Source organism: Mya arenaria, chromosome 12 (assembly GCF_026914265.1).
Source record: "Mya arenaria isolate MELC-2E11 chromosome 12, ASM2691426v1".
Classification (NCBI taxonomy): Eukaryota; Metazoa; Mollusca; class Bivalvia; order Myida; family Myidae; genus Mya; species Mya arenaria.
In genome coordinates, this window is record NC_069133.1 from 14,554,635 (window position 1) to 14,582,389 (window position 27,755).

At 36.1% G+C, this 27,755-nt stretch overlaps 1 protein-coding gene across 2 annotated transcripts in view; it reads right to left on the reverse strand.

The window, feature by feature from the left end:
- The window catches only part of LOC128212420 (erythroid differentiation-related factor 1-like), a 47,627-nt gene that overhangs the window by 12,391 nt on the left and 7,481 nt on the right, over positions 1–27,755 (reverse strand). The window contains exons 5-14 of one of the 2 annotated variants that reach the window (XM_052917879.1): positions 27,280–27,342; positions 26,134–26,213; positions 25,019–25,112; positions 24,791–24,909; positions 24,234–24,345; positions 20,616–20,763; positions 14,955–15,172; positions 12,611–12,730; positions 10,096–10,254; positions 6,286–6,682 (exon numbers count right to left, since the gene is read on the reverse strand). In XM_052917879.1, coding sequence (XP_052773839.1) covers positions 6,286–6,682; positions 10,096–10,254; positions 12,611–12,730; positions 14,955–15,172; positions 20,616–20,763; positions 24,234–24,345; positions 24,791–24,909; positions 25,019–25,112; positions 26,134–26,213; positions 27,280–27,342 — 1,510 coding nt within the window. Of the gene's footprint in view, positions 1–6,285; positions 6,683–10,095; positions 10,255–12,610; positions 12,731–14,954; positions 15,173–20,615; positions 20,764–24,233; positions 24,346–24,790; positions 24,910–25,018; positions 25,113–25,639; positions 25,789–26,133; positions 26,214–27,279; positions 27,343–27,755 lie in introns of those variants that run through there. The other variant, XM_052917880.1, reaches the window with a different exon arrangement.

Here is a 27,755-nt window from a genome sequence, read left to right on the forward strand (position 1 = left end):
GACACATATTTCTTGCATAGTGGCCATGTCTTTACAGCATACCAGACACATATTCCTTGCATAGTGGCCATGTCTTTACTGCATACCGGACACAAATTTCTTGCATAGTGGCCATGTCTTTACTGCATACCAGACACATATTCCTTGCATAGTGGCCATGTCTTTACTGCATACCGGACACAAATTTCTTGCATAGTGGCCATCTGATCTTGATGATTCATGTGTATCTGACACATGGCTTACGTAAATTTGTTCTATGATTTTGTGCAATATAAATCCTGACATTTCAAAATTAAAGGATCAAATCAATAATTATGTAAAAATAAAATATTACCAAATTATTCAAACTAAAATAAATGCAATATTTCTATGAACTATTAGCCATCAACTTTAAATTACTGCGCGTTATGCACCAGTTTATTGTAACCACGTCTGGTGTATACTGGGGATATATAGCCAGGGAGATGGGCCGTGTTTTCACCTTCCAGGTGGCTCCGCAGTGCCGGGTGAATGCGGTGGTTTTGTTTTGGCACTAAAAAAAAGCAGGAAATGGGCCTTACCTAGGGTCCCTGGGGTGCTGGGGCATTTGGCGGGGATTTTATCAGCAGTTTGTCCCCCCAAGATGGGGAATTTACCCGGGCGTTGCTGGACCAAAAGTCCCCACTATTCCCTGGACCTGGGGGCTGTGGTTACAATTGACTGGTGCATTATGACAACAGTTTTAAAATTAAAACATAGGAAATATATATAAAATTATATAACAATGCATAGGCATTTTTATTAGTGTAATTCATAAAAGCTGCATAATTTTATCTAACATCAAATTTGGTAGAATTAGAAATTCATAATATATGCAAGAAAAAGTATGAATCAAGTGTTTCCAGAATGGATATGAAAATCCAACCCACTGACAAGCTCAGCAGCAAAGCTGGTAACTCTGCAAGCCTCAATTTCGGCTTCTACATGTTCCCTAGGATTGGATTTTCCATCCACACTAGAAACACTTCTTTTTTAAATATTGACCATAATATCTGAAGCAAAAACACACCATTAATGTCCCTTTTATTAACTTATTTCCCTAAACCAGTTAAGAAATCGGAAAGTCATTGTTATGTTAATAAAAAATCTGGACTCCCTAGGAAACATTATACATAACTGCTTAATTTTAATTAAAGGTATCACAACAATCAGGCTGATATTGTTTGTGAGATGATTATTAGTCAGATAATTAAACTAATTTGACTGAATTCCATGAACACCAAGGTTAAATTCACAACTCCTCGGGGGGAAAAATCTCGGGTTTCTTGGAAAAGAACATTTAATTAAGCTAGGTGTAAGGACAATGTGAGAGATGATCTCTCTGGCAATGCCACACAGGTAGGTACTTAAAAAATAATTGGGTCTCTTCAACAAAACAACAGTGAATAATACAATGCCCTACTAATGCACCAGTCAATTGTAACCACGCCCCCCCCCCCACACCAGATCCGGGAAAAAGCAGGGACTTTGACTTTCGGTCCAACGAACTGCTGGTAAAATCCCCGCCAAATGCCCCCGCACCCCAGGAACCCTAGGTAAGGCCCATTCCCCGCTATTTTGGGTGCAAAGACAAAGCCACCTCATTCACCCGGCACTGCGGGGCCACCTGAAAGGTAAAAACAATGCCCATTTCCCCTGCTATCCCCAGTATACCACCGGACCTGGGGGGCCGTGGTAACAATTGACTGGTACATAAAGTCCTAGTTTGGTCTAAAGTTTGGATATTTTAAATATTTTAAATAAATTTTCAATAACTTTTAGGTAGTATTAAGGTAAACAAGAAAAAGAAATATAGAATCACAATGATAAATGACCTTTGAATGCACATACAAATTTGTAATAGTTAATTATTAATAAATTTTGAAGTTAAAAAATATTGTTAAAATGATATTTTTGTTATGTTTATTTCTTTGACGCACAACCTAAGTCTTATGGTAAGACAATTTGTCTTATTTAAAAAAATTCTAGATACCATTTTATTTAAGTTTTAACATTCAGAGTTTGGGATTACTTCATGAAAGAATCGAGCTGACATGATGTCTATTGACGAAATTTGAAAGTAAGGTTCATGTCAATTGGTTAACCTGCATGAAAGAAGCTTGCAATTGCTACCATTATTACAGCCACGTGAGGTTGACACCTCAATCTGAGAAACATGTGCCGCAAAAGCTTGGCATGTAACAATATTCTAGATCTTGACCCGATGTTACACACAGTGTTGTAAGCAGCTTTAGCATTGATTTTACAAGGATAGAAATTAAGTAAAACAATTTATTTCTCCAAGCAATAAAGTAAAAACATGGTAATCTGCTGATCATGCTTTTTCATTATTGTTTTTTGTATTAAGGATTTTATCTTCCTTAAAAAAATACTTTTCGTAGATGAAATTTAGAAAAAGTACTTTTTGTAGATGAAATATAAACAAAATTATCGTTAGCATTACTCTTTAAACTCTTTTGTTTATTCTCACTGTTCTGTAATTAAGTCATTAGTAACCTGGCTGTACAAAAATAAATTCAATGTTGCTTAATTGGTAATTATTTATTTTACTGGATTTTCAAATTTTGTTAATAAGAAAGTAGGTAAACAACAAGGGTTTAAAACCTAAATTGAAACATAAATAACCGACAACATTGCTTAGATGAATTATAATTATTGAAGCAAACATTTTTCACGGTTTAAGGCTTGGCTTATTGTCAAAATAAGTCATTGTTTGTACAATGTTTCTTTCAAAATCCATTAGGTAAAGAATTATGAAAATCAACAAAAATACTTTCTTTCAAATGAAGTCTCTTTGATGTTACACAAACCCTTTCATTCAATCAAATAAATACAGCCAATCCACTGGTATTAGATGAGATAATTATTCATGACATTTTAAAGGCACCCATCCCAGTGTATATTTATAGGGAATCGTATTAATTCTTAATTACTTAATAAAAGTGGGGCGCAAATTAACTTCATAGATGAATGAAGAATACCTAACTATTATATCAATATAGAAAAAAACCATAAATATATATCACTTATTAATGAAAGTCTAAAAGGGAATAGTAAATCAGCGACTTATCTCAAGGATTCTGAATTAAATATCAACTCTCCATGGACACTGACCTATAAAAAGACATAATTTCTGACACTCCTTAATCTCTCAGTTTCATAATACATTGATAATTGTTAGACCCAATATGTCTCGGAAAACTTGGTGTCTATGTCGAACAAAAAAAAAAATCCAAATATTTCATCATTGAGTAGTTAATTGAAAATAATGAATTCTAGATGTTCTCTTTAGGAATCTGACCGACAAATAGACCATTTCTCTTATTTCCGAACTGACATCAATGTTTTAAATTTTTTAAGCCTATATATATACATAATATAAAAGTAAAAAAGTGTTTGTTTAATTATAGCGTCACTCCTCTTAGTTTAGGGCCAGCCCGATGGGCTTATGTTAGACACCTACATGCGTGAACATCTTTACCCTAATTCCTATCCTATATGCCAGACGTCTGGCAGGAAGGAAATCGGTAAGCCTCGATTTAACTAGCTGCTTGGTCGGCAACCGGTCATGTCAGAACAAGCTCCATGTGAGACTCAAATCTACCCTCCTGTCCGTAGGCTGATGCCTTAACCACTAGGCCACGAAGACGGTAAATATATATATATAGTGAACCCATATAATTTTGGTATCATTTGAAAGGTACCGTATTTGCGTGATAATTACACATTGAAATTTATTTTTAGTTCTAATGAAAGGTTTTAGTGTTTTTTCACTGACAAATGACATCAGAATTAGGACAAAAGCTCGACTTCTTCTTTGGGAAATAGATGACTTTAAATAATTGCCATGTGTCTGAAGCCATATTTAATTATTAGCTAAAGAGTTATGGGAGGGTGCTGCACCCTGTCCTCTTTTGGTAGAACCCTTCTGCCAAACCAGCATGGGCGTCCTCCTTCTTTCATGGAAATAAATGTTAGCGTTAATCAAATATTTCATTAATTTTGTTTTGATTGAAACTTAAAATATGATTCTAAATTCATACAAATGTTACATATTTGGCGGTTGAAACCAAGTACTACCTTAATTAGCACAATTCCTAACATTTTCCGTCAAATTCATAATGTTTTCACAGCCTGGTACAATGTGCCTTTTCTCTATTATCACCCTGTCCCTCTTTTGCAGCACCATGTACTTTTTCAAACCTGCCTTAAACCTTAAAAATAATCTGTATTCTTTATAAGGTTTCCATTGTACAAATAAGCTTATAATTTTATTAAGTTAAAACATATCTATTTGACAACAATTGTAAAATAAGTGAATACATTTTATTTAAATCACTCTTATTAAGTTATTAGCATAATGTTACACATCATTGTAGTCTTCTTTTGTGGGGGAAACTGGAGTATCTGAACCCACTTGTCCAGCTTGGTGACCACAAACCAAATTCACATGCACCCCAGGCTGGAAATCAAACCCAGGTCACTTAGGTGAGAAGTGAGTGCTTATCCAGACAATTTTATTGAGCCATTGGTGACCGTTTTTAACACTGATGCCAGGCGATCCCATATAATTTTGGTATTATTTATACCAGTATTGCTTGATGACTATTTATATGTAAACCTTAGTACTTTTTTGATGCAGAAGGTTGTAGTGCTAAGAATTAAGTGGACTTTTTAGAATAAAAAATCTTCTTAAATCCAAGAGTCAAATAGAACAGTCTGTATTAAAACTTATAATGCCTTTAACCCTTTGCATGCTGGGTAAATTGTCGTCCGCTCAAAATTTTCGTCTGGTTTATTCTAAATTTCTTTCAATTTACTTAAAACTTTGGGGATATATTGACTGAGTGGCAAACAGCTTGGAACCTGACCAGACGCCGAGTTACTCGGCGTCTGGTCTGGTTCCAAGCTGTTTGCAAAGCCTTTTAAATCGCCATCAGCAGCTTAAGGGTTAATTATAAAATAACTGGTAGAAAGCAAATAGAAAAGACATTTTATAACCTGGAAATAGGAAGAATTATAAGTCACAGTTATAACATAATAAATGATGCAGTATTTGAATTTATGTCCTCATTTCAACATCAGAAATACTTGTTTTGATGTGATGTCAGCGGAGTGGAAAGAGTCATACTGCACTGGATTGGGTTACAGATTACCATAATTTGCAATAGGTAATACTTACAGATTTATGATGTGTATATGGAAAATGTGTTTAGTTCTTTGTTGTGACATTACCTATTTGGAATCTTTCAAGAAAAGGCAACTATAAATATTTGTTAGATTTTCATCCCCATCCGCCCCCTCTTTTTTCCGCTGCCTCTTAAATTTTATTGACTCAAATAAAAATGTTGGACCAGAGCCTTTAATAGCGAATCAGTCTGATACTGTCTGGGAACAGCCGTTATTCAAAACTACCGTTTCAATGTATAACATTCACATGTAATGAAGGAGAGTTTTTAAAATCATGTACGTGGTTTGTCTAGAAACACATGTATATGGTATCTAATGCTACCTTCACTTACACGGATTTTCTTATAAATCCTTACTTAAAACACAAATTCAAAAAAGTACACGGATCCTTGTGATTTGGTTACTTAAATGAGCAATTTAAGAGTGGTAACAAGTACTAATGAATAATTTACAGTTTATTGCGATGTATTGACGGCAAGAATACACGATAAGTAACCACCGATAAATACAAGCAAGTTATGAGCTTTTTATTGAGCGTTACGAGTGTATTACGGAATGCTATGATTCATCGTTTAAATTAAGATCTTTTAATATGTTGTTATGAAAAATTGCGAGTAAGTAACAAGTTTTTACGTTTCAATATTTTTTTGCAAAAAGTATCCAATTCTCTATGTATCATCATTCGACAACTGACATCCAGCGAGACAACGAAAAACAATAACAGACATTATGATTAACAGTAGAAATAAAAGGTGATTGATTTAAATAAAGTTAATGTAAACACAGTTTCTTATCAGGTTTTGCAGAGTAACCCCTCTTTTGAACACCGTGATCATAATTCTTCAGTCGACTGTTCAGCCTCCAAGGGCCTAAAAATCAAAACTCCGAGGAATGCGGACAGTTGATTATTTTAATGTATTGGCCACGAAAGCAAAAATCAAGAGGAAAACAAAAAAAGAGTCTAACTTGTTGAGTGTACTGTACATTAATATTTAGCTTAATTATCTACTCTATGCAAGCTAAGCATTACTGGTAACATAAGACAGCCATACTTACCAAAACAAGAAAAGGCCAATTTCAGGAACTTGAGCAAGTCCAATAGATTGTTACTGCCCAATGCTTGTTTTGCTAGTGCAGAAAAAGTGAAAGCCGCTTTTCTGAATAGAAGTCCTTTTGACAAAACATGCCAACTTTGATCTTGCTTTCGATCCCTGACCTCACTGTCTGGTGTCACAGAGGTCATCTGAAGGTCAAGGTCAACTTTGACCTCATATTTAGTGTCAGGGTCGGCGGTGTGTGTTTTGGTGTTTTTATTGGCATTCTTCTCGTTTTTCCGGATTGGTTCGTAATGGAGAGGTATGGCTTCATCGCTGTTGCACTTGGCTTGTTCTTCTACCAAGGAAGAACGTTTGTGGGTTCCAAGATCAAGATCCCGTCGCAAGTAAGACAGGCCCTGAAATGTACACCATATTGGTGATTGTAACATTATAAAAAAGTGCTGTTAAAATTGCCAACACTCAACTGTTGTATCTTTCTACATTTGAATAAGGGGCATAACTCAATAATTATTAAAGCAAGAGTTATGGGCCTTGCTGCACACATCATCTCTTGCAACATGTGTACCAAGTTTGAGTTGAATGTTTTGAATAGTTTTGTTATGGTCAAGGTTAAAGTGTTATAACACCACAATATTTAATCTTGAAAAACTAAACAAAAAACTGAAGTAATAGTTAGATGACATGAGTTAAAATCTTAATGATTAAGAATAGGTGGAGTGAGGGTAGCTAATGAGCCCTTCTTAATCATTAAGATTTTAATTCATGTCATCTAACTGACTTAGAAATTAATCTCAAAGGCAGATATATTGTCAAAGCAAAATCTGATGCAGGGATTGTGTATTTGATGAGTGGCAGTGTACACCAGCTGAAGTTGAAATTCTGAATGATTAAGAATAGTTCCCAATGATTGTAATTTCATTGGTTGTAAATGTAGGTTGTATTCTTAGTACTTATAAACATTTTACAAGGCATAAAGATAGGGTAATATTTGAATGAGTCAATGTTAGTCTCAATATATTTACTAACTTTGGAGAAATCTTAGACACAGGAATAGTCAAACTGGATGCTGAGAACATTTTCACTCACGGTTTTAGGGGATTATAAAGTATGTTTTTCACATGGAATGTATTTAATGACTTTGAATGTGGGATGTATCAGAGAATATTGGGTTTTCCAGCGGGGTTTTCTTGTATATATTAAATTAGTATATTCAGCCATATCTTAATGAGGTTACATTGTTCCAAGCTTAAACATTTTTCTGTTGTAAAAAAATTGGCAGGTATTCAAAGTCAAGATTTTTGGTTGTCACAGCTTCAGAAAAACTATGTGATGAATGCCTGACTCACAAATTAACAAGGTAAAAGCTTATATATGGTAAAAAAAGGACTGAAAATTGTTTTTTTCTGGTAGTGTTGTTACTAAGATATCACGCTGCCTCAAGCTGATTGTTTTGACCGATATAAAGGGCAATAAGTCTGGACTTTTTGGTTGGTCACAGCTTCATCAACACCATGTTTTACAAATAAACAAGGTAAGCACTGGAAAAAGGATAACAAACTGACGGATATGACAAAATGATTGCTGTGCACTTTTTAAAGTAAAATAGGTTAGACTTAAATATGGAGCTATGAAAGCAAAGAAGTTGCATTACAAAAAAGAGCAGAAAGAACGCTTTTGTGCACCGGAAAAAGAAACAAATTTACCTGTATGACAAATTGAATGCTGTGCACTTTAAGTAAAATAGGTTAGACTTAAATATAGAGCTATGAAAGCGAAGAAGTTTGAAGTTTCCTCACAAATAAGAGCAGATAGAATGCTTTTGAGCCTCAGGATGAACAATAGGGATTGAAAATCAGACAAAATCCATAACTGTTTACCCCAAATAATTAGAGGGGTCATTTCTTTCAAGCATTGATTTGAAAATAAAGGACTTAAAACATATTGATTAGGGAATAGTGCATTTAGTATCGTAAACTTAGTTGCTAAGGATGAGAGAGGTCTAGTAATATAGATGTCCACCTCAAACCCAAGAGGTTGTAAGTTTGATTCCCACCATATGGTACTTTTTCATGGCCTCTCAAAGAGGACACCGTCCTGGTTTCTGCCCAGGAAATAGACCCGAGGTTGATTCATATCATCTTACAGATGCCTTTACAATCACACAAACATAAATTAGTATAAACCCATTTAGTTGCTACTGGCAGATGAAAAATGTTTTTTGATAAATGGCAAGAAGAATCTTGGGTTATTGTAATTTTTACTCTTGATAAGGGTCATGAGTGTCTTTTATTTTCGTTATGGGTTAAAAATTTGGTAAGTTGATTTTCCAATGCAAGATACTTGCTATTAATATGAAGAGTATATCTTACATCTGTTTACTGTAAGCTATAATAAGTTTTTGGAAACAAGAATCAATAGCACTCATATTGGAGAATCTTGGGTTTGTCACAAATCTCTTTTTACATTTATACTATGGTATTATTATTTAATACAATTTGCTTGTACTAGTTTAAACATTGATTTAAAATCAATCATTAGGTAGTATTGTATCGACACGATATGGTAACACTTGACCAATTTTCACTGCTCTGACTATTTTTACGTCATCATAATTTGTACATGTTTTGGGTGTGTAATTCTCTAGTTAGTTGGGAACAGGTTTTTGACCAAGACAGACGTGTAACATTCTCTGGGTGGACGGACGGAACTGCCACGTCTGCAGTTATGCAGCCGAAAAGCTGTTGGGGAATGAATGTGCATTAATACTAAGTATTATTAACACCTGATACCAGGGTTATACGTAAACAGCAGAACATCGTTTGCTATGGTTGCCACGTTACGGTTACATTGACGTTTTGGGGCTCATGACGTCAGAGGACGTTTTCAACGTAGTTGAGCTTCCGGACGCTAACAGGGCGGGATGTCAGTGGACCTCGTGTTTGTACCGGTAACACAGGCTGGTGCTGAGGACGGATACGCCTAGGTGGGCGTTGATATATCCTATCGTGGACGTCGAGAGTCGGGACGTGTATTGGATTGGCCTCCGAGTGACGTCAGTGTTGACGTCTAAGTGACGCCTGTATTTCCTGCGGTCGGCGTCTGTGTGACGTCGATGCGTCTATGTGGTGTCTGTGTGACGCCGTTGTCGACATCCGGGTGACGTCTGTGTGACGTTTACGTAAGCGGGAGATTGAGATAGTGGAGTGGTAGACTGGTAACAGCGTAACAGTGTGGCAGTAGTGACATTCAACCATAGTACATAAGAAGATCTCTATTTATTGTAATTTATGTAAATAATATATTTGTTAAAACTTGTATTGTCATTTGTCAATTTCTTCATAACAATTGGGACTGCCCCTCTCCATGCCATTCCTGACCTTTGACAGGGTTAATGAGATTTACTTTTTTGTTATGGGTTAAAAATTTGGTAAGTTGATTTTTCAATGCAAGACATACTTGCTATAAGTATTTAAGAATATATGTTACATCTTATTACTATTAGCTTATATCGATTTTTAAAACATGAATAGGGTATCACTCACTATGGAGACAAACGACCAATTTTCGACAATTTAATTGCTAAGGCCAATATAAATAAATTGCTAGATTTCCATCCACATTCTTTTAAATAGGGGCGGGGGGTGACATATTGTTTTTCTTAGATGACTGTTTCACCGCTGATTTCTGAATTCACAGATTCTAGTTGAACATTTTTATTTCAGTCAATAAAATTTAACAGGCGGAAAAAAGAGGGGGCGGGTGGTGGTGAAAAACTAGCAACTAATTTATAGTTGCCTTATGGACATACCATTTGAATGAACTTGGTGGCCTCTGTACATCTTTCCTCTGCTGTCTCGTTGAAGGGTTTGAGGCGAGTCAATTCCTTTGCCCTTGACACACTGCCTCTCTTGGATAAAACTTTCACATCCACACTGTGAGTTCCTGAATCCCCAGAATTGTCCACGTCCTACAACATTTAAAGAGGCAATAATTTACAGAATTAAATTCTCAACAATTCTCAAGTCAAATAATTTAAAGTGACACTCATATTTAAAATCAATACATAAACATGTATAACAAACATAATTTTTGCGTGATAACCTTTAGCTACTTACTTAACCCATTTCATTCTGAGACCCAGTTAGATATGATACCTTGAATATCTGGGTATTTTCCAATAACTGATAAGCCATGAAATGGGTTAATAATGCATTTATGGAAAATATTATTACTGATAACAAGATTGTAACTGTGTATTGAAATAATAGATGAAAATGCACAAATAATTAATGACTGGTGGGTCCTAAAAGATCTACAGTGATCAACTCTCATCTCATCTCATCAGGTAGAAATACTGTGTTTTCTGCACGTTTGTTTCAAATTAAAAATGGTAACCTTTATAAGAATCATTGTTTTTGATATTTATTCATCCTTTACATTATATAAAAAACAAGAGCCGTCGTAAGACAGCACGCTCCACTACGCCGCTTTGACTTAGAATACAATTACGATGTAATAATACCAAGTTTGGTCTCTTTATGTCAAACCTAACTAAAATTATTCGATACATAAGGTGAGTTTGATGCTGCCCTCCCACAAGCCCGCCCAAACAATGACGCAAGTCATTCAAATAACTTGATTTCCCATTATGAAAATGTGGTTAAGAATATAAAAATATGTCTTTCAAAGGAAATTAAAAAAAAAAAAAAAAAGGGCCATAATTTGTATTTAGGCTTAAAACGGAGTTATGTTTCTGGTCGTAAATAATTTTGAATTTTATTCAGTGCATTTAATGAATGCTATAGAAGTTTTTTTTATTAAAATCCCAACTTGCCCTTTCTTTTTACTTGCCTAAAACTTTAACCTAAGTCAATCAGGGGCCATAACTTGTATTAAGGATATGGAGTTATGTAACCTCATTTGGTGATGGTCCTGAATAATTGTGTTAAGTATTAAGACAATTGAATGAAGGGTATAGAAGTTATTAAACAATATCCCAACCTGCCCTAAAACTTTAACCTAATTCCATAGTCAATCAGAGGCCATAATTTGTATAAAAGATAATATGGAGTTATCTAACCTCATTATGTAATGGCTCTGAACATCTGTGTGAAGTATTAAGTCAATTGAATGAATGGTATTGGAGTTTTAAGTGAAAATCCCAACTTGCCTTAAAACTTTAACCTGCCCTAAAACTTTAACCTAAGTCAATCAGGGGCCATAACTTGTAGTTATGATAGTATGGAGTTATGTAACCTCATTGTGTGATGGTCCTGAACAACTGTGTGAAGTATTAAGTCAATTGAACAAAGGATATAGAAGTTATTAATAAATATCCCAACTTGCCCTAAAACTTTAACCTAAGTTCCATAGACAATCAGGGGCCATAATCTGTGTAAAGAATAAAAAGGAGTTATGTGATAGCCCTGAACAACTGCGTGAAGTATTAAGTCAATTGAATGTAAGGTATTGGACTTATAAGAAAAAATCCCAACTTGCCCTAAAACTTTAACCGGACGCCGACGCTAACGCGAGTAGTATAGCCCACCTATTCTTCGAATAGTCGAGCTAAAAATTTCGAAAAAACTCAATTTTCTTTTTTTCTGAGGCAAAGTAGGCATGGCTTCTAAGTTAGGAGAATCACAAAAAATACCCAGTTCAAGAAATAGACCATGCATGTCCACATGGATACTAACTAATAAAAAATTATAGATTGTTTAAGTTCAATATGTCTTCTATAATTCATAAATATTAAGTTTGCCGAATTTGCATGGTTTAAAAATCATGAAGTCATGGCAAACGTGGTTAATTAAATCACGACGTCATGGCAAACATGGTTAAATCATGACGTCATGGCAAACGTGGTTAATTAAATCATGAAGTCATGGCAAACGTGGTTAATTAAATCACGACGTCATGGCAAACATGGTTAATTAAATCATGACGTCATGGCAAACATGGTTAATTAAATCATGACGTCATGGCAAACATGGTTAATTAAATCATGACGTCATGGCAAACATGGTTAATTAAATCATGACGTCATGGCAAACATGGTTAATTAAATCATGACGTCATGGCAAACATGGTTAATTAAATCATGACGTCATGGCAAACATGGTTAATTAAATCATGACGTCATGGCAAACATGGTTAATTAAATCATGACGTCATGGCAAACATGGTTAATTAAATCATGACGTCATGGCAAACATGGTTAATTAATATTTCACTGGGTTTTTAATTCGCACACTAAGAAATTCACCAAAGTAAAGGTGATAAAAACTCGGACATAATTGAGCCATCTACATTATTTATCTTACCTGCTGCGACTCCTCATCACTGTTTTCCTCAGAGGAGCTGCCTGGCAACGACCAATCATCATCCAGAGAACTGTCAGGAACATACAGGTCTGACAGAAGGTACGAGGCTGATGTGCACACCTGAAATGATTGGATGTTATCATTACATTGACCTTGAACACATGTTATGATTGGGGATATTATTCCAGTGACTTAGAACAAGCCTGAAATGCATTCATGTTATCATAACAGGGACCATGAAGAGCCCTGAAATGACTGGATGTTATCTTTCAAGTGACTTTGAACAGCCCTAATAGTTAGAGTTTATTATTCCAGTGGCCTTGAACAGCCCTGAAATGACTGGATGTTATCTTTCAAGTGACTTTGAACAGCCCTAATAGTTAGAGTTTATTATTCCAGTGGCCTGAAACAGCCTTGAAATTACAGGAAGTTATCATTTTAGTGACCTTGAACAGCTTTAATATAGTCGAACCCTGTTCACTGGAACTCCCAGGGACCGGCGATAATACCTCGAGCCTTGGAAAATTCGCGCCAAGCGGAAACGTTTACCTTCAGTATTAAGAAATCGGTCCTTTACATCTAGTTTGAGCCAACGAGGAATTCGAACCATGTGAATATGAGCCAACCTGTTTTGACTGTAGTAAGAGTTTATTATTCCAGTGGCCTTGAACAGCCCTGAAATGACTGGATGTTATCATTCTAGTGACTTTGAACAGCCTTAATAGTTAAGAGTTTATGGCCTTATTGGAGGTTATCAGTACAGTGGCCTTGATCAGCCCTAATTATTTGAGGTTATCACTACAGTGGCCTTGATCAGCCCTAATTATTTGAGGTTATCACTATGGAAGCCTTGAACAGCCCTACTGATTGAAGTTTATTACTACAGATGCCTTGAACAGCCCTTTTGATTGGACGTTATCACTACGGTGGTCTTGAAAAGCCCTAACGATTTGAGGTTATCACTACAGTGGCCTTGATCAGCCCTAATGATTTGAGGTTATAACTATGGAAGCCTTAAACAGCTCTACTGATTGAAGTTTATTACTACAGATGCCTTGAACAGCCCTTTTGATTGGAGGTTATCTTTTCAGTGGTATTAAACAGCCCTAATGATTTGAGGTTATTACTACAGTGGCCTTGAACAACCCTTATGATAGGAAGCTATCACTACAGTTGCCTTGAACAGTCCCAATGATTGGAGGTTATCACTATAGTAGTCTTGAACAGCCCAGTGACATTGAATAGCCCTCAGACGACTGGATGTTATAATGTCAGTGACAAGGAATAGCCCTCAGACGACTGGATGTTATCATTTCAGTGACAAGGAATAGCCCTCAGACGACTGGATGTTATCATACCAGAGAAAAGGAATAGTCCTCAGACAACTGGATGTTATCATTCCAGAGACAAGGAATAACCCTCAGACAACTGGTTGTTATCATTTCAAGTGACAAGAAAAAGCCCTCAGACAACTGGATGTTATCATCCAAGTGACGAGGAATAGCCCTCAGACGATTGGATGTTATCATCCCATTGACGAGGAATAGCCTTCAGACGACTGGATGTTATCATCCCAGAGACAAGGAATAGCCCTCAGACGACTGGATGATATCATCCCAGTGACAAGGAATAGCCCTTCGACGATTGGATGTTATCATCCTAGAGGCAAGGAATAGCCCTCAGACGACTGGAAGTTATCATTTCAGAGACAAGGAATAGCCCTCAGACAACTGGATGCTAAGGAATAGCCTTTAGACGACTGCCCTTCGACAACTAAATGTTATCATCCCAGACATTGAATAGCCCTTAGGCAACTGGCCCCAATTTCTCGAAACTTCTTTTGCTTAACAGGCTTAAGTCGCTTATTTCAATAAGCCAAAATACATACTGAAAATGGATTTTGATAAATGAAAAATGGTTTATTCTGGTAATCATACAGATTTTTCCTACATAGTTTCTAAAAATTCCTGAAGAAGTAAATATAACACATTTTATAGAACAACAAAAATAGTAAGATTACCTTAATCCTGTTATAAGGGACTTAAGAAGTTTCGAGAAATTGGGGCCTGGAGGTTATCATCCCAGTGACATTAAAAAGCCCTCAATGGACTCGATGATATCATTCCAGTGCACCTGAACAGCTCTGAAATTTTCTACATTTCACCATATAGTGCTGTTTACTGAAGCATAGAAATTTTAGTTCAATGTTGATGTCAAATAGTTCCTGTAAACATTGCTTAATCAAGATAACGTATTTAGTATTGTTAGCTCTATGAGGGGACTGGTTGTCAGAAGGCCTGTAAACAGAGACTTTTATAAAACCAGCCAAAACCATGCATAATACCTGGGGATGTTGTGTTCCGTCGAGTAGAATGAGGCAGTTTTCTAGCAGGGTTCTCATGAGTGAGGCCTTCCGTGGGGTCTGGTTTGTCCACATATTTCTGGCTACTCGGTACAGCAGCATACCTAGCGGCACAGTGAATGGGTTCTGCTCAGAAGGGCCTCGCTCGTCACCACACAGGGCAGTCAGGTCATAAAGCTTAACTACATCATCATTGGTACCTGAAGATTGGAATCATGATTAAATTGGATTCATGATTTAAAGGTACTCTCTCATGTTTTTGGACCAAAAATATTTGTTCACAGTAATGCATCTGAAAACAATAAAAATATAATTATTTTACTCTTTGATTCTGAAAGTGCAGAAAAAAATATAAAAAAATAAACTTAAAAAAACAAAACAAGCTGATACAAGTGGGGAGCGAACCCAAGCTGATACAAGTGGGGAGCGAACCCAAGCTGATACAAGTGGGGAGCGAACCCAAGCTGATACAAGTGGGGAGCGAACCCAAGCTGATACAAGTGGGGAGCGAACCCAAGCTGATACAAGTGGGGAGCGAACCCAAGCTGATACAAGTGGGGAGCGAACCCAAGCTGATACAAGTGGGGAGCGAACCCAAGCTGATACAAGTGGGGAGCGAACCCAAGCTGATACAAGTGGGGAGCGAACCCAAGCTGATACAAGTGGGGAGCGAACCCAAGCTGATACAGTAAATTGATCTTAGAAAACTCACAACACAGCCTTTCGCCCACAAGGACTCTAACAAAAACTGTGGGATAATCAAGCCTTTTGTTGCATTTAACTAAGGCTTTTCATAATGGTGGACTTCAAAGACAATATTTGAGCACATATATCTACATTTGTTGAAGGGTTCCAGCTGGCAGTATTTTAGTTTTAACAACTCTAATGATTTGCCACATTTAATTTTGATTTATATCATAAAGAAGAGTGTGTTTTACAAAACATTAATGAGTATTCTGCTTATTCTCCTTTAATGCTGCTTGGATGATTCTTTCAGACTCACATATTTTAAAGCCATGAGTCCAGAGCAAAAAACTCACAGGCAGGAATTATGCTCGCATTAATTTAAATAATACATCCTATAGTCCATTCCAATAACTCGTTCAAATCTACCGCTGAAGACCCTTGATCCAGAAGATTTGGTCCCCAGAAGCAGAAAAGTTATATTTCACATGCCATGCTTCAATTTCGGCTTGTTGGGTGTAGCTAATTTTCATTGCATATTTCTTTCTTTAAATACATATAATTATACAAGAAACATTGGCTCCACCAAAACAAGCCATTTTAGATTGAAGCATAGTGTTTAAATTACAACTTTTCTGCTTCTGGGGACTAACTCTCCTGTATAAAGTTTTTTCAGGGGCAGATTAAAGAGTTACCAGAAAGGACAATTGATGCAAGTAGTTAGTATAAAAAATTTGTAGGAAAATCAATGAGTTTAGTACTCAGGTGAAGAGCAAAAGTTGGCCTTTATGACTAACACTTATTTGGGGAAATAGAATTTGCACCAATTCATACCTCCTCCAGGAATAACTTGTACTTGTGAAGTCTTGAGAAATTTTCCATAACAAATATGCCAGAGATATTGATAATATTTATAAGTTTTTTTGTTTCAATGACGCACAAGATATAAACAGAACTGAAAGGTACATTTTCTTATGAAATCTGAAACATCACCTTCACAGTTTTACAAAATGAATGTCACATATATATATATATACATCAGACCCATGGGACGCCAAAAAAGTGCATTGTTGTTAACATCCATGGCTTAATGTCACATTTTAGATACACGTGGGTTTAGAATCCTTTAGTAACTGTTATATTAATGAAATCCAGAATGCTATCTTCACAGTTATAAATGAATGTCAAGTTTTTGTTCCTTAAAAAGTCAAGAATGGGATGATCACTTAAAGGCCTAGTTAAAGCCTTCTATAAGTAAGCCCCCCCCCCCCATTGGTGTATAGTTCACAACCTCTGTGTATTGATCTTGATCTAATTGCCTGGTGCCGTCTTATAAGATCTCTGATTTGAGGACCTGCTGTGCAGTTTTGGAGGTTTTACTATATAAATGGACCCTAAATGGCCCTCAGCCAATGAAAACTGTGACACCAGTGCAATTAGCAAGAGATGCGCAGCAGGGGATTGTCATGCCAAACATTCCTTAAACTAGGCCATTAAACTAGGCATTTAAGCCAAATAAAAATAATGATACAGTAACATTTTCCATGCCAACCCTATTTTATAAGGCACTATAACTATATTATTTATTTGGTAAATAAATAAACACAGCTAGATGCCAAATGTTGACATGTCTCTCTCATTAAAAAAGCAGCAGATACAGACATAACTAGAGATTGCTTTTTTGAAAAAGCACTTGTCTCCCCCATTGTGTGGTCAAAAGTGAGAAATAATCAATGATTGACATGAAATTTGTTCTCTTGGACTCAAGCCGAACAAACATATGGGTCATCTACTGGTCATGACTAACCTGCTTAGTACGAAGTTCCTGGCAAAGTATAAAATTCCTGGGTCCAAGCGTTCTTTAGTTAGTGAGCAGAATTAAGTGTGACGTAAAGAATGGTGGCCAACAAAGAAAAATTCACCCGAAGGTCAAAAACTGACCAACCTGCATACCACATATGAAGTTCCTGGGTATTAGCATTCTCAAGATATTGAGCGGAAAAGTATGACGTATGGACTCACTGACTGGCGGACAGGGCAAAAACAAAATATCTCCCCCATTCATTGGGGGAGATATAATAATCTTCCATGCAATTACAACACAGAATAACATGGAGTTTGAACAATACATGGAACCTGTGACACTACGCCTCAGCATGGTGAACATCATGGTGAACTTTCCTGGCAAGTTATTTAAAAATCCTATAACGCAGGGTCAAAATACAGCCCATACCAAGATCATTTTATCTGATCATTTTATTTTACTTAACCAACTACATAAACAAATTAAAGTTCAATCTAAAAATATTTTAATGCAATTTTCCATTCAGGTAGCCATCTTATCAGCAGTTGAATCATAGGTTCTAAAGCTGTAGTTAACCAGGCCATCTTATTAAGGGTTGTGTCCTATGTTCTAAAGCTGTAGTTAATCAGGCCATCTTATTTAGGGTTGTATCATATGTTCTAAAGCTGTAGTTAATCAGGCCATTTTATTTAGCGTTGTATCATATGTTCTAAAGCTGTAGTTAATCAGGCCATCTTATTTAGGGTTGTATCATATGTTCTAAAGCTGAAGTTAATCAGGCCATCTTATTAAGGGTTGTGTCCTATGTTCTAAAGCTGAAGTTAATCAGGCCATCTTATTAAGGGTTGTGTCCTATGTTCTACAGCTGTAGTTAATCAGGCCATCTTATTTAGGGTTGTGTCATATGTTCTACAGCTGTAGTAGCTGTAGTTAATCAGGCCATCGTATTAAGGGTTGTGTCCTACGTTCTACAGCTGTAGTTAATCAGGCCATTTTATTTAGGGTTGTGTCTTATGTTCTACAGCTGTAGTAGCTGTAGTTAATCAGGCCATCTTATTAAGGGTGGTGTCCTACGTTCTAAAGCTGTAGTTAATCAGGCCATCTTATTAAGGGTTGTGTCCTACGTTCTAAAGCTGTAGTTAATCAGGCCATCTTATTAAGGGTTGTGTCCTATGTTCTACAGCTGTAGTTAATCAGGCCATCTTATTTAGGGTTGTGTCCTACGTTCTGAAGCTGTAGTTAATCAGGCCATCTTATTAAGGGTTGTGTCCTACGTTCTAAAGCTGTAGTTAATCAGGCCATCTTATTAAGGGTTGTGTCCTACGTTCTAAAGCTGTAGTTAATCAGGCCATCTTATTTAGGGTGGTGTCCTACGTTCTAAAGCTGTAGTTAATCAGGCCATCTTATTAAGGGTGGTGTCCTACGTTCTAAAGCTGTAGTTAATCAGGCCATCTTATTAAGGGTTGTGTCCTATGTTCTACAGCTGTAGTAGCTGTAGTTAATCAGGCCATCTTATTAAGGGGGGTGTCCTACGTTCTAAAGCTGTAGTTAATCAGGCCATCTTATTAAGGGTTGTGTCCTACGTTCTAAAGCTGTAGTTAATCAGGCCATCTTATTAAGGGTTGTGTCCTACGTTCTAAAGCTGTAGTTAATCAGGCCATCTTATTAAGGGTGGTGTCCTACGTTCTAAAGCTGTAGTTAATCAGGCCATCTTATTAAGGGTGGTGTCCTACGTTCTAAAGCTGTAGTTAATCAGGCCATCTTATTAAGGGTTGTGTCCTATGTTCTACAGCTGTAGTAGCTGTAGTTAATCAGGCCATCTTATTAAGGGGGGTGTCCTACGTTCTAAAGCTGTAGTTAATCAGGCCATCTTATTAAGGGTTGTGTCATATGTTATACAGCTGTAGTAGCTGTAGTTAATCAGGCCATCTTATTAAGGGTGGTGTCCTACGTTCTAAAGCTGTAGTTAATCAGGCCATCTCATTAAGGGTGGTGTCCTACGTTCTAAAGCTGAAGTTAATCAGGCCATCTTATTTAGGGTTGTATCATATGTTCTAAAGCTGTAGTTAATCAGGCCATCTTATTAAGGGTTGTGTCCTACGTTCTAAGGCTGTAGTTAATCAGGCCATCTTATTTAGGGTTGTATCATATGTTCTAAAGCTGTAGTTAATCAGGCCATCTTATTTAGGGTTGTATCATATGTTCTAAAGCTGTAGTTAATCAGGCCATTTTATTTAGGGTTGTATCATATGTTCTAAAGCTGTAGTTAATCAGGCCATCTTATTTAGGGTTGTATCATATGTTCTAAAGCTGTAGTTAATCAGGCCATCTTATTTAGGGTTGTATCATATGTTCTAAAGCTGTAGTTAATCAGGCCATCTTATTTAGGGTTGTATCATATGTTCTAAAGTTGTAGTTAATCAGGCCATCTTATTTAGGGTGTCATATGTTCTAAAGTTGTAGTTAATCAGGCCATCTTATTTAGGGTTGTATCATATGTTCTAAAGCTGTAGTTAATCAGGCCATCTTATTTAGGGTTGTATCATATGTTCTAAAGCTGTAGTTAATCAGGCCATCTTATTTAGGGTTGTATCATACGTTCTAAAGCTGTAGTTAATCAGGCAATCTTATTTAGGGTTGTATCATATGTTCTAAAGCTGTAGTTAATCAGGCCATCTTATTTAGGGTTGTGTCCTATGTTCTAAAGTTGTAGTTAATCAGGCCATCTTATTAAGGATTGTGTCCTATGTTCTAAAGCTGTAGTTAATCAGGCCATCTTATTTAAGGTTGTATCATACGTTCTAAAGCTGTAGTTAATCAGGCCATTTTATTTAGGGTTGTATCATATGTTCTAAAGCTGAAGTTAATCAGGCCATCTTATTTAGGGTTGTATCATACGTTCTACAGCTGTAGTTAATCAGGCCATCTTATTAAGGATTGTGTCCTATGTTCTACAACTTAAAGATGCACTCTTATTCAAAATCAATACAAACACTTATATAACAAACATAAATTTTGAGTGATAAACCTTTAACTGCTTTCTAAATAGGCTTAAGAAGTTTTGAGAATTTGGAGCCTGCTGTGCATCTTCTGCTAATTGCACTGGTGTCACAGTAGGAGCCAATTTCCTGCAATTATCCAAAGTAAAATCCTACCTTTATACAGCCAGTAAGTGTGTCCCTCTTTAGTAGCGTTATTTTTCAGGAAAGACAGAATGTTTTTAGCAATGTCTGTCACCGACTGAGGATCAAACTTGGAATTCTCCAGGTCAGGTATGTCTTCTGTCTTTATTATTTCATATTGCTGAAAAAAAACAAAAATATTAAGCGTATCATTAGTAAGGAAAAACATAACAATTATATACATATGTTTAAGAGGTTTGACTGCAGAGTTTGTGGACATTTGAAATAGAATAAAATGAAAATAACTGTAGTATCTCTCAAAACTAAAGGGCCTGTCACACCTAGCCAGAGCACAAAATTAGCAGTTTTCGGGGATCGGTACAAGTACGGCAGCACTACTGGAGCGAACATCGGGAATGCAATGGCAGTTTAACATCAGTACTCTGGTATGGCTTCATTTATGTCGGTAGAGCCCCATTATTGAACAGCTGCTCTCCGGATCCATCAATGTGTACTATTCTGATTGTATGGTAGATGTACTAACGATGTTCTACAGTTTTTTTGCAATGTGATCCCGTACATTGTTAGTACAACAGCATCACAACGGTATCACTCTACTTATATAGCTCAAGTCAGCAGTACCACATTGGTAGCAAAATGGGGGTGCAACCATATCACTCCACTATAGCTCAGGTCAACGGTGGGACATTGGTAGAACAACGGCATCGGCGCAGTATAACGACAGTGACAGAAAAGTTGAGATATCCGTAGCACATCGGCTCCATCTGGCTCTTTCGCGGCATATCAGTAGTGTGTGACAGGCCTTTGAATCATTATCATATAATGGGATTATTTATGTTAATATAGTTTTGTGTAACTTAAGTATTAATTATGATGAATATTCATACAATTACTCTTGGCATCGGGGCATTTGATATATTTCATATATCTCAAAAGAATGTCTCTCATTTATATGCAATTAAATAATGCAATATGTTAAAGAAATGCATTTGAAACCCATAAAGTTGATATCAATTATGTATATTTCTCGAAATATTTTTCTCGATATGTCAACCATCATGTACAAGGTCTAGATTTTTTCCCCTCTTTTATATGCAAAACAATGTGGTTTATGTAAAAAAATATTTATATAAAAGAGATATTTCAGTCTTCAGAGGTCAGATATTTTCAATGACAGTTTGTGGCCAGTCGCTAATTTGGTTTGATGGTCAAGAAACTGTTATAGTTTAGTGGATAATTGTGAAGTGTGAATAACTTCAGTACAGTAGTTATGAAACCAGAAACTGTGATGCAGCATGTGAAACACTCGGTGTGTTTCTTGAAACGCAGAAGGGAATCCTACAACATCATGGGGAGGTTTGACTGCATGGAAAAATACCGCACAGGAAAATTTCTCTGCAATGTTTCGGCATCAACAGGCATCACAGACTTTTTCTAAACCTTTATAAACACATATATTGAACTTTGTGATGGAAGTTTGTGAATGTGCTATCATACATGTATATGCAATTGTTTATTATACACATGTATAATATGTTCTTGTTTCAATGTATTTAATTTATGCACCAGTCAATTGTAACCATGGCCCCCCCCAGGTCCGGGGGTATACAGGGGATAGCCGGGGAAATGGGCCGTGTTTTTACCTTTCAGGTGGCCCCGCAGTGCCGGGTGAATGCGGTGGTTTTGTCTTCGCTTTAAATATAGCGGGGAATGGGCCTTACCTAGGGTCCCTGGGGTGCGGGGGCATTTGGCGGGGATTTTACCATCTGTTCGTCCCCGGAGGGCGGGGATTTTAGCCGGGGTTGGCTGGACCAATAGTCAAAGTCCCCGCTATTCCCCGCACCTGGGGGAGCCGTGGTTACAACTGACTGGTGCATAAGTGCCAACTTTTATGCAAATAATACATTTATGCATGGGTTTACATTCATTTATCAACAAACATCATTTTAATTAAAACGAAGATCATTTTTGTTCCTCAATGACAATATTGCTTTTTTTACGATGGAAAAATATTCAACAGGTTCAATGGCGGATTTAGATGTCATTGCTTCAGTTTCTGATATGTCAAATGTTCATCATATCATGGTATATCGAAGTATAATGAAGTATATCTCGTGGTCCTGATGACTTTGCCTTCAAATGGGTTTTGACTGCATATCATTTTCCACTGTATATCATTTTCCACTGTATATCATTTTTCAATTTTCATACCTTTATTATCATCCATTTCTGAAAGTTTCAGAGCAACTGCTTTTATTAAGACAAGCATTGAGTTATTTTTTGTGGTTTGGATGATCCACGAATTCAAGATCCCATGAGATATAGACCCTTTATTCTTTTTCAATTGCCATGTTATATACATACTCTAGTAGATTCTGAACTGAGGTCGGTACTCGATTTCTTTCTTTAATGAAATATTTAATCGATTACATTGGAGGTTACTGAGCGGCCAAAAGAAAATCATTGGTAAAGAATGCACTTTGCATTTGCAATGAGTTGTATGCTTTTAAAATGAGTAATACCCAGGTATGCGCAATACAAGGATTTTCCCGGAGCCCGCGTCTCAGCTGTACCTATTTTCAACCATGCCCGAAGTGCTATGGGGATTTCAATGTACCGTAAGACTTATGATTTTATGAAGATTCTTAAAATGTACTTAAAGACAGTTAATATTTGATGTGTAGTTGTGGAAAACTTTCAAGAAAGTGAAATAACTTACTCAAATATACGCACCTTCTCGGTGTTTTCACAGATTGCAAAATTCTTTGCATCTTCTTTTATGACCTTAGTTTCCAATTAAATGGATAATTGACATGGTTATATGCACTTATTGGCATGTCATACCACTATAGCGAGTCCCATAAACAGTGTGACGTAGAAGACTGAAATCACATGCCCAGCGCATGCAGATTATACAGACTATTTAGGATGATTGCACTTTCATTTTTTTTTTCAAAAATGAAAAACCATGAATTTATGTACCCACGAAAATGGAACCAAGAAATTCATGCCAACGAATATATAAATGATTTAGCAGTACCCAAAAGAGAGGAAAATAAGGATGTCTGTTTGACGTCAAGGAAGGACAGATCGATACACTGTTTTGTTTAACTGTTAAAGAAGTACGAAACCATCATGTCATTCAAAGAGCATCTAAATGGTGCTTATTATATTAGTAACTAACATATCAAAGCCAAAGAAAGGCATTAAATAGACTTGAACAAGATAATTGTTTTTTGGAAACAAAAACAGATATCCCCCCCCCATGCCCCACCAACATTAGACGTTATATATATAAAGAGCGGCTTGGACAAGATGGACAAACAACAAAAACAATATGTCTCCCCATTTATGGTACGAGACATTATTCACAACTGTTTTACTGTCCAAGAGAGCCATTTCAAAAACAAGACCGCTGAGCAGTGAACGCCAACAGCTGCTTTTTATACTCAAAATAATAACTCAAGCTAGAGTGATAGGCCTTGCTGAATATGTTAATGTCCAATATCTTGAACATTGTTTTAGTTATGCCCAAGGCTTTTGCACAATGACACCAACACTGCTAAAAACACCATATCACAACCATAACCATTTCTTCGGCAACAGACAAGATAAAATATAAGAACATACCTTAACGATACCTTCTATATGGAAGCACATGGCAACCTCAGGCACGTTACACATGAGATTATCAAGCCAGTAGTCCAGGCCAGTGAGAACATTGATTGGTGTCTTCATATCCCTGCGAGGTAAATAATATTTGAGCAGGTGAAGTATTGAAATGGAAGAGGTCCACCACTCTCATAAAACACCTCTGACTCTATTGCGCAAATCGGTCATAAATTGGATTAGGGAGAGCAATATTTGTTAAGCATATAGAGAGCTGTACCTTCTGTACCCTGTGTATAGGAGTGGACTGCCTTCTTGTAGGGTATAGTAAGAGATTTTTTTTATAAGAAATTGAGAATTTGACTAAAAGGATAGTTAATATTCAGAAATAATCAGACATTGTCATTTTGATAAGTTTTCAAACAAATTCTTAAAACTCAAAATTGATTTTAATTGCATGTAAATTTTAATTTATCAAAGTATTGTAATGGCATAACAAACTTGCATTTCCAGTACTAGGCCTGAAAATTTCTGTTTTCCCCGTACTAAAATATTAGCTTGAAATGTATTCATATTACCTCAGTCGTAAACTAACATAATAGCTTTCATCTCTGAAGACGGGCAGATCAGTACCAATCAACATTTTAATGTCTTCAAATGTCCACAATACATCTCTTGATGTTTGACTGCCTCGTGGCTGCAAACAAAAGAAGATGAGATTTACTAAGACAATCTTTTAAAAGTATTCATTTTTAAGATAAGATCATCTTATTTTTAAGTTAACAAGTTTCGAACAATCAATATACCTTTGGCAGGGGGTCTGGTATAAGAGACAGGTCATCCCTCGTCAACATGCGATTGGTCGCTGCCACGGAAACATCACTTTCTGTATCGCACACGCTGAAATGTACAGTGACAAAAAATATTTTTGGGGATGTCCAATTTTTGTGGTATGATAAATGCACAAATTTACAATTATTACAAAAAGTAACAAAAAACAACCAATGTTATCTAATTAAAACTGTTTTCTAAATGAAAAATCAACAATCATTACGTGCGAACATGTCCCTTTTCAACAAAAAAAATATCCAAGCAAACTTAAGTATTTTTAAAGTAGTAAAACAAGGTTGATATTCAATGAAAAGTTCAACAATAATTTCGTATGAATGTTATGGAGGTGACTTACAGTGGGGCAAATGTGTTTTGAAGATCTGTCAAGGATATAAGATAATACAAGAACAACATACTAATTCATAAAAGTCTTTCCCAGGACAATCATTCATCATTGTGGTACAAATAAATTTCATGCATGGAGAAGACGATCCTTTTGTCTTGTAATCAACTAATAATTTATTTAAACACAGACTTTCTTTCATGTACAATACTTCTATTTAATTAAATCATACCTTACATAAATGTGTCCCTACTTTGTGTATATAAAGTTGACTAGTCTGTATATCACTGATCCAGTTTTTATGACGTCAGTAGTCTTGATCATATTTTTGGCCAGTCCGGTCCTCGCCAAAATATCAAATGGACCGCTGATGTTATATCATATGGACCGATGACGGCATAAAACTGGTGAGTGCTGCTTGCAATTTTCAGAAGGGCTAACAATTTATGCAAGTAAACATTATTTGCTTTGTTCAATCAAACACATCAAAAGTGCTTTAAAAATATTGAATGGTAATATAAAGTGTTCGCTATAACATAAAAAATATCACACAACACTTTGGTCCATATGGCATTATAAAGACCGGCCAGTCAGTCCCTGAAGGTGAACAGACTTTGGCTAACGCCTTGGTCCGTATACTCCTTTGGGGGCTGGCTGACTGACAGTTTCTTAAAATGTCATATGATCCTCAGTGGTGTGTAATATTTCTTTAATAGTTAGCCTCAGTGTTATCAAATTATAATATACCTGTGGTACAGGAATTTGGAGTACATGTTCCTATTTTGGAGACTGTCTCGTCTTTTACTTGGCCGAGGCACGCACTTCATCTGCAAAGAAAATAGTTTGATCATTATTATAACACAGATTGAATCAAATAATTTAAATGTTAATGTGTTCTGCATCACAACAGAGTGCCCAAACTTTGGGGTACACATTTTACACTATTTTGTTAATTTTTCTCCACAATGACATGTAAAATGAAGATATTACACTATTTACAGTTAAAGGTAAGCAACTCTTTATTGTTTTGATTTAACATTGTTATCTACCTTGATGTCTACAATAGAACAGTGGATCTTAAACTGAAGTGAAAATTAACACATAACTGAGTTGAAAAGAATTCTTTGGTTTAATCCATATATATTTTGGAACTATTGTGAAGAAAGTTATGATAATATATACTAAGTCACTCTCGTTACCACAATGTTGCATGAGAGTGTGGTCTTGTGTTGTGGGGGAAACTGGAGTACCCGGAGAAAACTAACTTGACCGGCTGGGAATCAAACCTGGGTCGCCTTGGTGAGAAGCAAGTGCAATAAACACTGAGCTTACCAGACATCTAAATTCTGTGAATCCTTTTTTTCTTTAAACTTGTATGCTTAATGAAATGCACAAAATTGCTTTCCTTATGTGTTTGTTCCTGCCATCTTACATCTCTTTCTAAACATGTACTATGTACACATACCTGTACCTGGATGATGTTGTGAACAAAAATATCTCACACATCAGAAGTGAGACATAGGTATATGCTGCACAGATTCCTTCTTAATTCTTTTGTGATTATTTAGTTTTGTGCATATGTCCCTAGCATCTAAGACTTTTAACATGAATTATCTCACTCTCTGTACAATGTTGCTTTTTTTAACCAAATTTTACTGTAGATATTACCCTAAGATATATAATACATGGGGAAAAATAATGAGAATTTTGTTAAAGTTAACAAGGTGAAAATCAGCATCGTTGTTAACTTTAAAAAAGTTCTGAACAATCGGGAAAGAACCAAATTGACACAATTTATTCCAAGTCCATTATTACCATCTATAGTATGTAAAAAAATAATCGTATTCCAGGGAGAACAATCATGTTCTATCCATTGTATACTTCAGTACTTACATTATGATGCAGGTCTCGCAGCACACATTCGTAGTAAAACCTTCTCAACCAGCCCCACTCATTCTACAAAAGAAATAAGGTTTTGTAAAAATTCAGGAAGATGCCAAGGGTGAAATGTTTAAATAAATCTATTTCCTCTACAAACAAAAATAGGTAATTATAAAAGTGTAAAATCAAATTTTATTTACTGAGTGATTACAGTCAGCAAATTTCTTTATGAGTGGCTCAGCCACAAGTAAAAGTATCATTTTCTGTGATCACGACTTTTTGCACCCAACTCTATATTATGTTTTTGTCACCAGATAAACTTTTTCTTTCAAATCAATTCTTTATCCTTTTAGATATTTTTATTCGATTTTCTTGTACATGGGAGAAGTGTAAATTTACTGTTCTTATCACATAGAGTTATCATGGACCAGGACGAAATGCTTGACAGACTCAGTGTGTAAATAAACAAATGTCACAATAATTCTTCA